This window comes from Carassius auratus, unplaced genomic scaffold (genome assembly GCF_003368295.1).
Source record: "Carassius auratus strain Wakin unplaced genomic scaffold, ASM336829v1 scaf_tig00010943, whole genome shotgun sequence".
Taxonomy (NCBI): Eukaryota; Metazoa; Chordata; class Actinopteri; order Cypriniformes; family Cyprinidae; genus Carassius; species Carassius auratus.
This window is the reverse complement of record NW_020524156.1, coordinates 1-18,875: the sequence shown is the minus strand read 5'-3', so window position 1 is coordinate 18,875 and position 18,875 is coordinate 1. Positions and strand designations below refer to the sequence as shown.

General features: G+C 36.6%; 1 protein-coding gene across 1 annotated transcript in view; it reads left to right on the top strand.

The window, feature by feature from the left end:
• Nucleotides 1–14,983, top strand: part of LOC113072906 (guanine nucleotide exchange factor VAV3-like) — a 59,233-nt gene extending 44,250 nt beyond the window's left edge. Inside the window, exons 16-25 of the mRNA XM_026245800.1 lie at nucleotides 1,978–2,079; nucleotides 3,317–3,411; nucleotides 5,283–5,305; nucleotides 5,905–5,938; nucleotides 9,466–9,596; nucleotides 12,107–12,172; nucleotides 12,710–12,744; nucleotides 13,360–13,476; nucleotides 13,938–14,025; nucleotides 14,480–14,983. Of these exons, the coding sequence (XP_026101585.1) occupies nucleotides 1,978–2,079; nucleotides 3,317–3,411; nucleotides 5,283–5,305; nucleotides 5,905–5,938; nucleotides 9,466–9,596; nucleotides 12,107–12,172; nucleotides 12,710–12,744; nucleotides 13,360–13,476; nucleotides 13,938–14,025; nucleotides 14,480–14,617 (829 nt within the window). The 3' untranslated portion in view covers nucleotides 14,618–14,983. The remainder of the gene's footprint in view (nucleotides 1–1,977; nucleotides 2,080–3,316; nucleotides 3,412–5,282; nucleotides 5,306–5,904; nucleotides 5,939–9,465; nucleotides 9,597–12,106; nucleotides 12,173–12,709; nucleotides 12,745–13,359; nucleotides 13,477–13,937; nucleotides 14,026–14,479) is intronic.
• The last annotated feature ends 3,892 nt before the right edge of the window (nucleotides 14,984–18,875 follow it).

Below are 18,875 nucleotides of genomic sequence, written 5' to 3'. Positions count from 1 at the left end.
GAATGACTGAGTTTCCTCTTGCAGATAAAATGAACAGGGACCGAAAATATTTCACTGGAAAAGTATAACAATTAAAGTGGCCCATACGACTCGTGCACTATATTTCAAGTCTCATAAAACTATATGATTGCTTTGTGTGACAAACAGATGCCATTTTCAGTCAAAACAAGTTGTTATCCATTGATAATCTTTGCCTTAAGAACTCAAGAATCACTGGGACTGGATCATTGAGTCATTAAGTTTAACTTTCTGAATGCATCATTCAGTTTGTAAAATGTATCGACTGAGTCATAAAAAAAAGAATGGACTCAGAATAAAAAGGTTTGGTTACAAATTGAAGTCAGGAGAGTCAGTGTATCCCAATTGAAAATAGTTTTAGATTTTTGCTTGTTCCCCACTTCAAGCTATCATATGACTTCAGACGACTATAGGAATATACTGTAGCATATCATCACTATTATGTTAATTTGATGGTGCTTTAAATTTTTAAGCTTTATTTGTTGTAACGGTGTGAAAAAGAGTGACTAAATTTATATGGGTTTGGAACAACTTGAGGGTGAGTTTTAAACAAGCTGATTTTGTTGAAGAACTAAGATTTCCACTTAAAATGAAAATAATGAATATGTTTTGATATTTAAACTTGGGTAGTTTCTGATATTGCACATTCGAATATATTATTTCTACATTGTACATCAAAAAAAGTGTTTTTTAAAAAAATCCTGTCTTCTGTGTTATTTCTCTTTTAATTTATACACATCCAGAGGCTTTTTATCTTCCCTCACGTTAATTTTATTCCATTTACTATTCTTAGGAGAATCAGATTCAAGTAAATCTTTGTATTATGAAATACTAAGGCAATAAGTGATCCCACAGCGTAGCTATGAGAAGAAAAGTGAGAAAAGATACTTATAATTCCTGACTGATGACAGCAACAATCAGTGAAATTCAGATGAAAAACGCAATAAACCATCAGACAAGTAATATACCAAATTTCAGATGTCATGCATAGCCAAAAAGGGCACATCCACAAAAAAAAAAAAAAAAAACTCAGAATAAGACTGGAGGAAGAAAAAAGTGCAATGCACTAAAGACAGGAGACAGGTCTCTGATTAATTAGATAACATGTTTTTAGCAGATTTATCTGAAGGGCTCATTAATTCTGGAGAACAGTGGTGAGTCAGTGCTCTCTTTCTCTCTGTCATGTGTCATCAGATCAGTCTGCAGCTGAAAGCTGATTGGATATCAGTGCTGTTACACGCTCTGAGTGTTAATGACATGACATCAGCACACACACACAGCTCTCTTATCTGTCTATCATTTGTTAATGCCTTTATTATGAGGGCACTCGCCACTCAAGGGTTATTCGAGATTAATCAAGAGAGAGACACAGAAAGGGGTTGGAGGGTCTTGGACTATAAAAAAGTAATAGTGCTATAGACGACATCATGACTTCTGCTCATGCTGTAATTAGTAGTGCACACTAAAGCAGCATTACTATGGCTTTTTATTTTGAATTATTTTCAAATGTAATTTATTTCTGTGATGTTTTTCAGCAGCCATTATTCTAGTCTTCAGCATCACGTGATCATTGAGTCTATTTAAAATAGACTTGTCTTTAGTAACAGTTTATAAATCATTTTATTACAAGATCAAGAACTACATATTACATAAACTATAAATCATTATGTAGAATATAAAATGCAAATGTTTATAATATGTGCTGTATATTCAGGGATTCATAAGTAGCATCCTAGATTTGTGGTACTGTGGTAGAGGGTCGTCTGCCATTTTTTTCCCAGAAAATGCTAATGTCTAGTTACCCTTATGTGTCTTAAGAGAAAATCACAGCTGATTGGGTGGTGGGAGCAGACGACAGATGGAAATGAGCAGTCCTGTGTTTGTGTGTTACGGTTATGCAAAATGGTCTTCAGACTTGTTTTTAACACCCACTTCCTCTCTCTCTTTCTCTCTCAACAGATCGAACATCTGTCCAGAGAGCGGGAAAAGTAATTCCCATGAGTTCCGCATGCACACCTTTGAGACAACCACATCCTGCAGCTCGTGTAAAATGCTGCTGAGGTGAGCTCACTGTAAAGGCATTATGCCTATCTATCTATCTATCTATCTATCTATCTATCTATCTATCTATCTATCTATCTATCTATCTATCTATCTATCTATCTATCTATCTATCTATCTATCTATCTATCTATCTATCTATCTATCTATCTGTATGTCTGTCTGTCTGTCTGTCTGTCTGTCCCTCTGTCTATTTTTTATCTATCTATCTATCTATCTATCTATCTATCTATCTATCTATCTATCTATCTATCTATCTATCTATCTATCTATCTGTCTGTCTGTCTGTCTGTCTGTCTGTCTGTCTGTCTGTCTGTCTGTCTGTCTGTCTGCCTGTCTCTCTCTGTCAGTCAGTCTGTCCGTCTGTCTATGTTTTTATCTATATATCTGTAAGTCTGTCTCTCGGTCTATCTATCTATCTATCTATCTATCTATCTATCTATCTATCTATCTATCTATCTATCTATCTATCTATCTATCTATCTATCTATCTATCTATCTATCTATCTATCTGTCTGTCTGTCTGTCTGTCTGTCTGTCTGTCTGTCTGTCTGTCTGTCTGTCTATCTATCTGTCTGTCTCTCTGTCTCTCTGTCTGTCTGTCTATCTATCTATCTATCTATCTATCTATCTATCTATCTATCTATCTATCTATCTATCTATCTATCTGTCTGTCTGTCTGTCTGTCTGTCTCTCGGTCTATCTATCTATCTATCTATCTATCTATCTATCTATCTATCTATCTATCTATCTATCTATCTATCTATCTATCTATCTATCTATCTATCTATCTATCTATCTATCTGTCTGTCTCTCTGTCTCTCTGTCTCTCTGTCTTTCTATCTATCTATCTATCTATCTATCTATCTATCTATCTATCTATCTATCTATCTATCTATCTATCTATCTATCTATCTATCTGTCTGTCTCTCTTTCTCTCTGTCTTTCTATCTATCTATCTATCTATCTATCTATCTATCTATCTATCTATCTATCTATCTATCTATCTATCTATCTATCTATCTATCTATCTATCTATCTATCTGTCTGTCTCTCTGTCTCTCTGTCTCTCTATCTATCTATCTATCTATCTATCTATCTATCTATCTATCTATCTATCTATCTATCTATCTATCTGTCTGGCTCTCTGTCTGTCCGTCTGAGTATATCTACAGGTAGGCACTATCTATATTTTATCTATTGTTTTATTCTATTTTTTTGTTCCTTTTGTTCTCAGAGGTGTCTTCTATCAAGGCTACCGCTGCTCTAAATGTGGTGCTGGTGCCCATAAGGAGTGTCTTGGTAGGGTGGAAGTTTGTGTCAGCAGTGTCGGTGAGCCTCGCATTCAACACAGCAAAAGCTATCTAGCAATATCTGTGCATACACATTATGAAGCGTTTATTTGCAGAGCTGCGCTGGAGCCTCTGGCTCATGTTTCAGCATTATATGATGTCTTACCCTGCTGCAAACTAATGATTGACCTACACTGTAGTGTAACAGACAGGGCAATAAAAGCTGTCAACATGCAGAGATTCCTAATAACAACCTAGGCCACATAGATAAGCGTGATGTGTGATGACAAACAGAAAAACAGGCTTGGTTGGCTTTCTGAACCCATGATGTATGCATGTGTGTGCGTGCCTGCCAACAGTGCCAGCTCTTATTGTTCTAGGCATTAGTCAGGGATGCCGTAGAATTTCCTCGTTCCCGTTTTTATGCACAGCTGAGCTCTCTCTGAACTCCCATCAGTTCTGCACATCCCGTGTCCCATTAGCTAATTTGATTGTGCTTTCAGCAATAAGAGTGTAGCTTTAACACATTCATACAGTTCATTAAGCAGAATTCTACAGGTTTCACCCCCCCCCCCCCAACATAGGCATAAAAAATAAAGAAATATATATTTCTGGGATATGGAAAGTCAAATATATTTGGTAGATATATACGTATATATACAGTTTATTTTTTTCTGAACAATAATAAATCTGTAGGATTTAAAAATAAATGTTTTTTATTAGTTTTCACATAATGACAACAACAGGTTAACAAAAAACAAACAAAGTCAGGGAAAATAAAAGCATACTGAACTGCTGACAATGAGTAAAGATTATAGCACAACTAACAGTATAAATCATGACACCCATAGATCCACTTGTCAGGATGGAAGCAATGTCAAGATCAACATTTGTCAAAAAAGGTTGACACATGACACATATTCAAGAATAGTTAGATACCACGTCCTAACAGAAGGAGCTTTATCTGAGATCCACTGTAAAAGTATACATTTTTTTAGCACTGAAAAAGCCTGTATTTTGCACTTCCAGACCTACAGGAAAGATTCCAAGTAAATAAGACACTGGATCTAGAACCAAAGAAACACCCAAAAATGTTTTCAGTTCTTCAGAAACCCTCCACCAAAACCTCTGTATCTTGTTACAGAATCACAGACAATGAGTAAGACTTCATATTTCGCTCTTACATTAGGGACAAAAATGAGTTAAATCAGCCGTAAATCTACTGCACTAGGAAGGGAAAACGTGAGCCCTGTGAAGAATCTGGAGCTGAATAGCTCTTACTTTATTACATATACTCAGACTCTTTGCGTTTTTTTTTTTCCAAACTATATTCCAATCTTGATCTGCTACTTGAATATTAAGTTCCCTTTCCCAAATCGTTTTAGGAAATGTGTGGATGTGCCAACATACTGTACTCCAATAACACCCTATAAAATCCCTAGGATTCTTGACAACACAATAATAAAACTTAAATACAAATGAGGATGTTTTCACTGGTAGTTTCAAGAAACTGCAAATGAAGGAAGTGTGAAAAGCTAGGGTGTGTGCTTGTCAAATCAGGTCTCTTTGTTGTTTTGTACTCAAGGTTCCACTCTATGTGTATATGTGCACGCCTGTGTCTATGTACACTAGTGCAACAGGACAAAGTTCACAGTGTACGCTCCAAGCACAGGCCCGGCCTCTCCCCTCGGGAGCCAATGAGACTGGCTCCTGGTACATAACTTCATCTAGTCCGGCCCCTCATGTCAATTTAGCTCACATGGCTGTAAAGTACCTGCAGCACAGCAAAACAAATCGAAAAAAGTTCACAGCACAACGTGTTCCCCACACTCTAATGCCAGTGTCTGTACAGTGTGTTCGTCTGACAGTGTAGATTGACTCTAACTATGCCTGTCTTCAACATGCTTGCAGATTCCAGCTCTTTCGGATCCCAGGTGAGGTTTTGTTTCTTTTCCAGCGAATCTGTGAATCTAGATCTGCCCCTTCAGGGGCCATTTAAAATAGAAAATTCTCTTTTATAATGCATTTCAAAGTTGCTGTGGCTTCATTCGTGGAATTGTTACTGAAGAAATATTACTTTATTAAAGTTTGATTGTCTGGTTATGGGGAAACATTATGAGATTGTTTCTAGCCCAGAGTTCATTGCAGTTTAGAGTGATATATATGTTATGGGTTGTGCATTTATTTAATTGCACACCAGTTTTATTAATTGCACGGTCATCATTTTGCAATAACAAACCCATTGTAATTTATATAGCATGTAATAAGGATATTGACATGTAATTTGCCCGGAGTGTAGTTCAACACTGATGGTAAATTGCATGGAGGAAATTCTTCATCTTTGTTCGTATGCTAAAGGATGAACGTGTTTTTGCACAGTGGTGTGACAAACAGTGTTTACTTGTCAAAAATTAATGATGAGACTAATTGCGTGTTTGTGCAAAGTTTTACTTAATCATCAAATTATTAATGCATTACAATGTCTGTGTTTGGCAACAGTATGAATCATGGGATTTATTTATTTTGATTACAGGTTGGAAAAACACCCTGTCGTGGAGGAGACACAGGTAAATCACGAAGACACAGTTAGTCACATTTTGCATTCTTAAAGGGCCAGCTCACCCAAACATGACAATTCTGTCATTATTTATTCACTCACATTATTACAAACCAGCTTGCGGTTGTTTTTGTCAGTGGATCAGAAAAGGATGATTTTGAAATGTTTAAGTTCGTCATTTCCATGGCTGTAGAGTTTCATGGTTACAAAACACATGCATAGTGTTGTACATTACATACTTCTCTGATCTGAGCTAGATTGTGTATTTTTAGTCTGGAGTCATTGAGCCGTAGTGGTGTTGTTTGCTGTGAAGGCAAGCTCATGCATGTAACTAGGACTTGGATTCAGATGTAAATCAGATATGAGCGGGAAAACATTTAACCCATGTAGCTCTGTTGTTTAGCTTTGCCTGCAAAGATAGGACCATATCAGACAATCCAGTCTAGAATTCCCACAACCCCTCGGTGCCAATGACTTAACCCACTTCTTCCAGTGTATGTTCACTCAGTCTAATTGTATTATGTGGCTGTATTAAGCTGTGGAAAGCTTTCCTGACCCTAAGTTTAAACTATTAGTACAGGCAGTTTTTAAAAAGTTCAGTCTTGTCGGCGCTTATAGTGCAGCTGTGCTCATGGTGATCAGAGTCTGATTCCTTTCTCGAGGTCCTTTGCAGATCCCACTCCCCTCTCTCCTCCCAGTCGAATCTCAATAAAAATAAATTAATCATATCTAGTATTAAATATTATTTATTTATTTATTTGGTTTGTTGGAAGGTAGTTCACCTTTTCCTGAAAAAAAACAACAAGCACTACTAACTTTTTTTTCTTAAGTAATGCAATTTAATATATATACACTGCTGTTCAAAAATTTGGGATCAGTAAGATTTTTTTATATATATATATAATTTTCTTTCTTTCTTTCTTTTGGTATGTTATATGTATATCCCTATGTATTAATATTAATTTGTCTTGCAAACAGTACATTTCATATTATTCCTTTTAAAAAGTCAACTCTGCTGAGAATCATTGTATTTGCAGCTCAACTAAATGCTCAGTCTCCATCAGTGATAGCGTTCAGCACTAGTCGTTCCACCCATCTGTAAAGAGTGCCACATGATCTGTAATTATGTTTTCACAATGCCATTGATGAGTTGATCGATACCCAATGAGGTCTACCTGGGATACAGGTTCAGTGACGGCACGTCTGTGTGTCGATGGAGCATCACGCTCACGCCTCCCTCACCCTTGTTATTAATAGCATCATGAATATTTGAAATAAATGAATGTGTGAATCAAGCTAAATTGCAACCGCCTCCCATCACGATACGCCCACTCCTGAGTTCATTATGGCTCAGTTAAGTCACCCTGTGCACATGGAGCCACGAGGGGCCTCCTGATCCCACACAATATTGGGGTCGGTAGATTCATTAAAGTTATGGTGAGAGAAGGCCTCTGTGTAGTGTTTGCTGTCATGGGAATCCATCCTGCCTGTTCAGAGGCGCTAGATTTGTCTTCATCAAAAAACAGCCTTACTGCAAAACAGTGCTTGTTCATTCAGCTGATTTTTTATTTTTATTTCATCTGCAATAGCTTTATATTTATGCATGAATGATACCAGAAATAGTGCTGTTTTTCGAGGAGAGGAGTGAGCTCTTTTGTATTGTAAACTTCAAAACCTGCTGTTTTGTTTTTCTTTTAGCACTTTTATGACCTTTTCATGAGCTGTTTTGTTGCAAAAGTGCATTTTAGTGTTTATTGGTGCTGACTCTTTGCCCTTGTGCACAAAGGGTCTTAGCATGGCATGCCAGTGAGACGCTTCCCTACAGAGAAGCACACGCTCACACTGTTTATAAAGCGTCTTCAAAGACAGCCAGCTGTGCTCGAAGGCCCAGGGCCTGGGTGATCTGCTGGGCTGGAAGGCTTCAGCCACAGCTGGTTGCGTTAAGAGAGTCTACACTCGCCTCTCATCATCAGAACGGCAGAATATATAGAGCTGCAGCAACCAGCTGAGACCATCACGATTGACCCTTCAGCAAAGCAGCCCCGCGCACACAAACACACTCATTCATAGCTCACTGGAGCGTCTGAACAACTGTCCGCTCCACACAGTTCTGCCCGAAGCGCGAGACCTGCGCATCCAGTTACTTGAATGAATAAAAAATGGTCTTCATACTAATTAGGGTAATCGCCAGACTGAACAGCTGATGTTTGTGGTCAGCTGGTCTTTTTAAAAACTCTGGGGGGAATTTGCTAAGAATGAATTGTGTCCGCGGAGGCATGGGTTATTTTAGATTTTGGTTTAGTATTAATTTGCTAAAATGATCAAGGACTTATATAACAAGGCCAGCTATAGTTTTTAGCAGGATGCAACTGCCTGCCTTCTAACATTATAGATTATATACATTTTTTGAATGTGCTTTTATACTGTATATATATATATATATTCAGTTTTTTATTTTTTTTATTTTATTTAAAAAAAAAATCTGGTTACTTTCAACTTGTGTTTATTTTTCAGTTTTAATTAAATAATTGTATTACCTTAACTTGAATTTATTTTGTTTTTAGTATATGATTCACAAAGACGTAGACACTAAATAGCAAAAGCAAGGGTTTTGAATGCAAGTTTGATGCTGCATACCTGTTAATATTATTGACTTTTTATTAATAATTTGAATTAGCTCTAATTTTAATTATTTTAATTCTTATTTAGAATTTTAGTTAAAGTTATTAGTAATTCTGTGCTGCTTTTTTATTATATTTTGCTTGTTTAATATATTTATTTAGCTTGAATTTATATTTCTTTCAGTTTAACTTTACAAATTGTAGTACTTGTAGTACAGCTTGAACCTATTTCTTACATAGCTTGTAACTTATTTTCAAATGTTATTTTAATATATTTAATATTCCTATTTAATATTTAATTTTAGTTTAAATTTGAGTAATTCTATTGTGTGCTTTTGTTATTTCTTAGATTATTATTTTTCTATTTAGCTTCAATTTATAATTTATTCTTTTGTTTTATTTGAGTAAACTTACTTTATATGCTATTTGATAGCATACATTTTGATTATTTTATAAACACAGATATTTTTGTTTTATATTTAATTAATTTTATATGCTAGATATAAGCTTAATCTATTTAATTGTTTATATATATATTAAACAATTAAATTTCATTCATTAAAATGATCAAGTAATGGTGCAAACAAGGCCAGCAGTGATTTGAATGCTAGGTTCAGGAGGTTGTGGAGCAGTATGTCTGCATGAATGCCCTGCATGCATGACTGCATGAACTTTCGAGACAAAACATGAGCTTGCTGACATTTTTATGATGGATTGACGTGATTCTGCTGTCACCTGTGATTTATGATCACAGCGTCACGTACAGTACATAAACCTGTTCTTTATGTGGCAGAGTGTCAAAACATGCAGTAATGACACTCTGTCAAAGTTCAGCATGCTTGTTGGCGATATAGTTGAACACACAAATACACACACACACACACACACACTATTTTAACTTTTTTACCTTTTTTAGGTCTCCCTAAGATGACGGTCATCCGTAATTACTATGGGGTTCCAAGCCCCCTCTGTGGCCCACCTCTCAACATCCAGGTTGGTGATGTCATCGAGGTGATGGAGGCAAACATCCGTAGCAGTTGGTGGAAGGTGAGAGAGTTTAACATCTTAAACTCGCTCCTCATAAACATTTCGATTCATACAGCCCTGCAGGAATAACGCTAGCATGCATTCAGCTGCTAATTGATTGCCTCTCGTGTTTGTGGCAAAGGCCGAGCGGCTGTGTTGTTATGCTTTGCTAAGCGTGACTCGCTGTGAAATGCTAACTAATCCAACCCTTTGTCAACACAAGAAAGCTCATGTGAGCTAGGTTTCATAGCCATACAAAAACAACACGGACCAGCACAACGCCCAGAGAGCAGACACGCGCTTGATGACAGATTTCATTTGTCACATTGTCATTTGATCGGAGGTGTTGGTGCACATGCAGTTCTCTGGCATGAGCCACACTAAAGAAAATCACAGAAGTAGATTCAGAGTAATGATTAACTCTTTCTTGGAGAACAATGCTAATCTTTTTCCTGTAAACCACAACATATACGTAAGTGTCTTTTTGTCCTATTGTGCTCCTTAACCTTTAGCAGATATGCATTTAGTTTACAGTTCTTCTCTTCCTGGTAAATTAACCTATATATATATATATATATATATATATATATATATATATATATAAGACAAGTCTCCAGTGTCACAAACTATTGCACAGATTTACAAGAACAAACTAAATTAATTGAGCATGTCCTATCAAATTCTACAAATAGTTTCATCTCTGTCTCATTTGTATGAGTCAACATTTAATACTCTTAAGGAGGCACACCTGAGACAAAGTTGAAACAATTGAGGGATTATCTTTCTTGAACTATGAAAAGTGCAACTTTTGAGCAATCAAATGTCCTTCTGGGATGGGACACAAAAGCCAATGCAGTCCATCTTAATGCCCACTCCTCTTGCTCTGGTTATTTACGCGCCAAGGAAATGAGGAAAGCAGCCAATGATTGTCCAGAGACCAAGAGAATTGGCAGAGCCTGGCACACACTCGAATGCCCCTACATCCCTCTCCATCATACGAGTCCAGCTGTCCAGGACGCTTCTCCACAACCCTGTTTTAACATGTTAATCTCGTTCTGCCTCATTCTAAGACCGCCGTCCGCTGCAGGCTCTGAACGCCCAGCTGTCCCATGCACCCGGAAATGGATTTATTCAATTTGAACTCATGCAAAATTACACCCGCTCGTGTCACCTGAGACCTCATAATATCTGGCGTCCCGCGGCAGCTCTGGACGGAGCAAAGGACGATCAGAGCCCTGGTAACCCGGAGACAATTATTACCACTCTGGTGCCTAGACAAACGCAATCACTCAATGTAATTTCATTTAGGCCTTTGGTTGCCATCTGTTTGATCTAACAGGGTTATGAGTTTAATCATTATTAGGCCCTTATCTGAGCAACAACCAATAGTGGGGCGGCATCATGTGGTGCTCATAAAATGTCAATGCACTAAATGCATTGGGGTTGGGGGTGGGAGGGTTTGCTTAAGGATCCACTTACAAATCAAATTTGTTTAAGGAAAAGGTAGATGAGAGAGAAATGCACTTTCTACGTCTCCCTTGAAGACCGTCTGAGGAGTAGGAGAAAGATCTGAAATTTACTGGCACCATGGGCTGGAGAACCATCAATTGTTGTTTTATCGGTGACGGGACGATCATTTTATTTTTAGAAGTAGCTGTATATAAATTATTTGTCAATTAGATAAACATGCAGATTGCATTAAGTGTATCTGATTTTCAATGTACTATCGATTTAATAAATTGAATTTTGACATGCTTTTTGCAGGTTAACATCTACCTTCTAAATCTATCACCTTACATTTCAATTATCTAATGGAATAATTTAAGTTGTAGATGAATTTGTTTCTTCATCAGAGCAGATTTGGAGAAATGTAGCATTACATCACATCAAAGTGGGTCCTCTGCAGTGAATGGGTGCCATCAGAATGAGAGTTTAAACTGCTGATAAAAACAACACAATAATCTGTAAGCAAGATGTTAATTTATGTACTGGAGTCATGTGGATTATTGTGATGTTTTTATCAGCTGTTCAGACTCTCACTCTGACGGCACCCATTCACTGCAGGATCAATTTTTTTAACAAATGATAAAATGCTGTTCTAATGAAGAAACAAATTCATCTACATCTAAAGTCGGAGTAAATTTTCAGCAAATGTTCATTTTTGATACAATTATTCAGCGACAGCATAACGTTCCTTACAAATGCAATTAAAAAAACAAAACAAAGAAAAACAAACATCCAAAACAATACTATTTATATACTATTTAGAATGGATAGTATTCAAATTAGGATTCTCTTCATCTTTTTCTTTTTTAAACTAAATAATAAATCATTAAAAACTGACTGCTGGATGCATCACATTGTTTCCTCATTCTTCTGGTATTCCTGGTGTATTCTCCTAAGACTTTTTCAGCTCTGATGAACTCTCGGCTGTAAATTTGTTGCGTGTCGTGTTAAGTACTAATTGTTACTGAATTATTGAGGAGGAGTTGCCCAGCTGAACGTAATGTAATTATCTGCCATGGTTTCAGGGTAGAGTCCTGGCAACTAAGGAGGTTGGCTTCTTTCCAAGCGACGCAGTGAAGCCATGCCCATGTGTGAGTACAAATACAAGATTATATTATAATGCTAAAACGATTCTCTATTCTCTGCCAAACAAAACAAATATGATCAAGGCAAGGTAGACATGTCCTTGTGTGCATGTTGTTTTCAAATGGTTTAGGAATGCAAGCACGACTTCAGGGCTGTCTTTGAATGACAGATGTATTGTGGGTGATTGTGTGTTTATTTACTGCAACACTGGTCTATGTGGTGAATAGCGTGTTATCACATTCTGTCCACATGCCCTGCTATTATTTGCAAGAAGATTTACAATCATAATTATGTTCAAGTCATTTTAAGAAAAAAAATATGCAAGGTTATCTTTATGAGAAAGTTGTGGTTGTAAAAAGATACAGTAACTGGGGCAGATTTTAGCGCTAATATGAGCTGCATTGTCGAGATGTGAGTTAAAAATACTGAATGAAAATCAGGTTAAGTGAAATTTCAAGAACAAAAGCGCACATATGTGTGCTCTACTTTCTTTATTTAATCCCATTTCTCACCTCTTTATTTATCCCCTTTTTATTTTTTAGGTACCCAAACCTGTTGACTACTCTTCTCAGCCTTGGTATGATCTTTATTCTCACTACCAGAATACTATTGCCATCTACCTTTTATTTATTTTATTATTTTTTTTTTTCTAATATTAATCTAATACTTCATTATAATATAAATACATTGCATTTATGTATGTAATATATGTAATTAAATACAGTATATAATTATAATTCAATAAAACTGAGAATCTCACCAAATATACAAATGTCTTGCTATAAATTTTAATATAAATTAAATTCATAACACAAATAATATTAATATAAATTAAATCCATAAAGGATTTCTAATACCATAACATTTGTAAACTGTATTTTCACACTTACCCCATAAAAAAAAAAAAAAAAAAAAAAAAAAAATATATATATATATATATATATATATATATATATATATATATATATATATATATATATATATATATATATATATATATATTTTTTTTTTTTTTTTTTTGTATATATACATATTGCTCTTTTGTGAAAAATACCCATTCTCTTTGAATGTGAATACATGTGACATTTTGGGTGCAACCTCAGGTCAGCACTATAATTGCGTTAGCTATTAACCTCATATATTGCCCATCATGTCTTCACTTCTGACCTCTGACCTCTGACCTTTCGTTCAGGTTTGCAGGCCCGATGGAGAGGCTGCAGGCAGAGGAAGCACTGCTCAACAGGACGAGCAGCACGTACCTGGTCCGTCACAGAAGCCGAGAGTTTAACGAATATGCCATCAGCATCAAGTGAGTTAGAACTGCACACTTGGTTATTGTAATTAGAAACAACAAATAATTAGTAAAAAGTAGTATGGGTGATTTGAGAAAAAGTTTCATAAGAGCAATATTCCGCCCGCGACAATATTAATAATTAACAACAACAACAAAAGCCAGACGACAGTAGAACAACTCTATGGGGTGTGTGTTCAAGCGCAAGGCCTAAAGTCAAAAGCTGCTACGTGAGATTGCATTTTTTTCCCCCAGTGATTTTAGATGGTCCTGTGCTCTTTCTCTCTAAAAAATGTGAGCTCGTAACTTTTAATCCAAGGACTAATGGAGACGCCCCACCCCTCGCTATCGACCCCTTCTCCCTGCATGAATAGCTCTTTGCCCCATGCATTACTATGGCAGCTCCCCATAGGGGATAGGCTGCATCGATCGCAATGATCACCAGAAAATTACTCTCATCATTTATTCATGGCCCACAGGTACAACAACGACGTGAAACACATCAAGATCTTAACAAAGGACGGACTCTTCCACATTGCAGAAAACAGGAAGTTCAGAAGCATTTTAGTAAGTGCTAATGTTTTGTGCCAGAATATTATTAAAACGTCTTTATCATATAGAGTGAAAAGTAAATGTTACGCTCATATGTTTTTAAGGTCAGCGCAATAAAGATAAATGTTTGCATTATACCGGCTTATTAGGTTTGGAATCTCTTTGTATCATTTCTATGATGCCTTTTGTTTTGTCATCTGTTTGCCTTCTAAAGGGCATTAGGAAACCACGCTGCTTAATGTCTCTATTCTGCAGAAAAATCAAATGTCTTTTGTCAGCTTCTTTTTGAAAGCGCTTTTAGATTCGATCTCGCAAATGCCAGTTAAATAACATTATTGGATTGCGAATGCTGGAGTCATATTGAATCCGTTCATATATTTATTTTTTATTTTCCCTTTTAATGGCTGTAGATATTTACCCTTTTATGCGAACTGACAAAATGTTGAGCGTATGGGTTTGTTTAATGCAGGAGCTGATCGAGTATTACAAACATAACTCTCTGCGGGAAGGATTCAGGACACTTGATACCACGCTGCAGTTCGCCTACCGAGAGCCGGAGAATGGAGCCAACAGTACGTACCCTGCTCACAAAAACAGAGATTGCTAGTTGCAGATTCACACGAACAACTCCGAAATAACAAAACATGCGCTGGTTATATTTATCACAAAAGCCTCAGGGTGTTTGTTTAATCTTAGTTCGAGTATAAACAGTGATTTATGATGTTCTTGATTTTGTGTTCAATAGTTCAAAACACGTGATATTGTTGTGATGGACAGTAGCTATGGTCACCAGGGCAGTTGCTATGGTAGCAGTGTTTCTTCACTGAAAGTCTTTGAGCTCTTTGATGCGGATTTGAGACAAGATCTTCACTCGTGTTCTCAGGTGTCTTGATGTTTAGCAATATGATTTCTCTTAGTGTTTTTCCTAACCAGAAGGTACAATTCATGAATTGAACATGAACTAGTATGAGCACAAATACTTCTAAGTATGCTTGATTCCTGCTTTGATTTCACATTTTATGTTACAGAGATGTCAGAAGGCAAATACGTGTTGTAACATAAATGTCACAAGGAAATAGCAGAGTTTCTCAATCTTGAGGTCATAACAAATGAGATTTCTATGCCCTATTTATGCCATCTATCTATCTATCTATCTATCTATCTATCTATCTATCTATCTATCTATCTATCTATCTATCTATCTATCTATCTATCTATCTATCTATCTATCTATCTATCTATCTATCTATCTATCTATCTATAATATGGTAGTGGCTGTTTGCAATAAGCAATATTTACACTAAGTGCAAATTGCATTATTCTTTTAGTAATGCTATTTAAGTGCAAATAGCACGATTCTATTTACACTAAAATAGCGGTACTTTTTGCTATTTATGCTTCTTATCGCAAATAGAGGCAATTATATGCACCTCAGTATTGTAGTACATTATAAAACAGTATGTAAAAATAAGGTATTGAGTGTAAATTACAAATTTAATTCAAATAATTAAATGGATGCTACCATATTGGGACAGTATAAGCCCTCTCTACACCAACCCTAACCCTACCCCATACTTTTTGATTATTTTCTTAATTTTTATTTGAAATAATTGCCTTCCCCATGTGATGAGATTTGAAGAGGTGAATTTATTTTAGTGAATTATACATTGTTTATATACATAAGCATAAGTGAAAAGTCTGTAGGACTCATTTTTGAGTTAAAAACTGTATTTATATGCTTGCACCGTTAGCTAAACATTCACGTCAGTGGATTCTGTCCAAAGAAGTTTAAGACATCTTCTGTCTGTTCATGGCTTTGTGATAATAAAAAGCTCCTTAGAAACCTCTGTTGTTCTCCAGTTATGGGAAAGAGTTAAAAACCTGGTTAAAAAACATGGGCTATTAGTAAAACCCTGAACTACTGAGCTGTGCTTACAGCCTGATCTGAGAGTTTATGGCGCATTACAATCAGTGCTTAGATGAGATTTTATTGTAGCTCCATATGTCACAGCGAGGGTCCCGTCGCAATTGGGAAATGTTGGCAGATTGAGAAGCTGGGGGGACGTCACTCAAACACTTCACTGCTTTAACAAAGCAACTCTAACCAATGAATGGTTCTCCCATTATGCATTGCTGCTGTTTTTTCTCCTTGTTTCTCCAAGGTCCATTTCCATGCAGCACAGCTTCTGTTAATTTCTTTTTACATCTCAGTGTCTGCTTATATGCCAATAAATGCAAATTCCATGGAATTGTTTTTGAGAAGACTGCCAGAGGCACACAAGTCTTTCATGTAAACCTCTGCACGAGACCTTTAAACCATGCTAGCAGACAGGGAACACCACACATAGAGCATCAGGGGCATCTACTCTTAAGTGTAAACTTGAACCTGCGTAGGCAGCGTATAGCAAGAGAAAAAAATCAGCATTGCAGAACGGAAGCAGTCTGTACAGTGTGACCTCAAATGTTCCTGTTGGACACAGAAATAACCGTGGCTTTAATTCGCAGGTGAAGGGAGAACAAATTGCTTGATGGTTGCCCCTTCCTTCCTCATTTTTATTTATATCCAGCCAGCGTTGGAGATGCTGTCAGCTCTGATGCGTTTCTACTTATATTCCATCGAATGTGAAGCGAGGCACGCGGGTTGGACGGCAAATCCATAACCTTGAATATTTACGTTATGGATAACGATGTGCTGTAGACAGGAGGTTTGAGTCTGGCAGAGTTTGCAGGGTAGTGGGCGGATGGGTGTTTGGTTCTCCCGGAGTGACGTGGGTGGAATCTCAAGTGCGCGTTAGCGGCTCGGACATCACAGGTTGGGTAGTGGTCAGAGACGAGGCCTTTTGGAGACACACAGCATGTGCTCCTGCATAAATTCATGAGCTCGGTTAGCCTCAGCTTGGGTTGTCCCTTCAAAACTTTGAACAGGTGTTTAAGAAAGACATGAGATGCTTCTGAACCCAGTCAGAGTTGAACCGCTTGCTAGAGAACAAACAGACGAGTCATGAGGAAAATAACAGGAATAGGAAAATCAATCATGAATTTAAAATTGACCCAATTGAAATTCTTAATATGTTTTTATATCTTACTTTGGATGTTCCATAGTCCACCTTATTTCAAAGAAAAAAAGAATAGAAGCTCCACCTATTCAATTATTATTATTTTCGCGCTATTTTTATTAAATGAAAATTGCTCTAGAGGTGCTATTTTTTAGTCATTATGCTCCAAAAATGTGGAACCTTTTAAAAAGTAGGCCAGGAACACATGCTAATACAAGAGTTAAGCCTGACGCTCCATATACACTCCTAATTATCAGATTGTTCAGTGTTCATTGGCGTGTTGTTAGTTAAACTGAGTTACACTGCCTCCAAATATATTGTGTTCCTGACACACTGGGGGTCCATGACGCTCTGGGCCGAGCCGGTCAGATGGAGCATCAGATGGCAAGGGGAACTCGCTTCACTGCCACAGTCGAGCACAGACGCTCCTGGAGTTTTAGTAAACACCAACCTTACCGATAGTTCTCTGCGGAACGGGATATGAATAGACATATTCCAGAGCTGACATTTGTGTTCTACTGGTGGGAATCTCTTAGGCTGTGTTCACAACGTCTTTCCAGATCTGTATATTTTAGTATCTGATCGGAATCTGATCAAAATAATGAAATATCTACATTGTGTATCGCAAATGATTTGTGGTGCTCTTTCGTTTTCTGAAACGTCTGCAATGGTTTCTAGGAAAATTACGTTGTGTTGGTATACCCAGTGCCCACACCAAAAAACAACAACAACAGCATCATAGGCAATACAATATTGTCTTACAGCATGATAGTATGCAGCCACCTCGCTAAAGTGCCTTATTAGACAACGGCACAAATGTTGAAGATGTTCACACTGTCATTTAAAATCTGATTATTTCTGTTTCCAATTGGATCTGATTTAAATAATTTAATGCCCACATTGTGTATTGCAAGTGTTTAGAACAGATTTTGCTGCTTTATTCTCCGCTCTGGCCATCAGTCTCAATATTCAAAGAGGTTTCATGTTATTTTTTATTTAAAGTAGATAAATCTTGATTCTCCCATGATTCTGAATAGACAACAGAACAAAATAACTTACTAATAATTTACTACAGGGTTTGGAAAATGTTAATTGCTGCAGTCTGTTTTTTTTTTTTTTTTAAACAGACTGCAGCAATTAACATTTTGCCAAACCCTCTAGTAAATTATTAGTAAGTTATTTGTTCTGTTGTCGGTAATATATACCGTGTTTTCTGCACTATAGCACACTTAAAAGCCTTTAATTTTCAAAAAAAAATTACAGTGCGCCTTTCAAAATGTTGACTTTCACTTCAGCACAGCTCCGTCTAGTGGATGCATTACGCAAACCCAGTCAAACATTTGACTGCAGTATCTTCTATTCTATGCGCCTTATAATCCGGTGCGCCTTATAGTGCGGAAAATACGGTAATTCATTTGAATGCATTTTAAAAAACATGATTGAATGAAAGATTCAATGACTCAGACATAAACACTTCACTTGTGTCATTACTGGACGAATGATTTAATGACAAATGCATTTTTAACAGTCCACCTACTGGTGCAATAGCGTATCAATATAATCTTTATTTAAAGCATCAACTGTTGATTTAAAAAAATTGTATCTATAAACTATACACTTTCCTTCAAGTAATTCTTTGAATGTTTGTATTTTGGATAATATTGTGTGGTAGTTCGAATCAAGATTGCCAGCTTTTAACAATTAATCATGCATCTTTACACTCAAATAAAAAACAAAAAAAAACAAGTACGATCTGATTTGACTGACAGTCTAAACAAGGCAAGGCAAGTGCTGGTGCAAGAAGTTAGC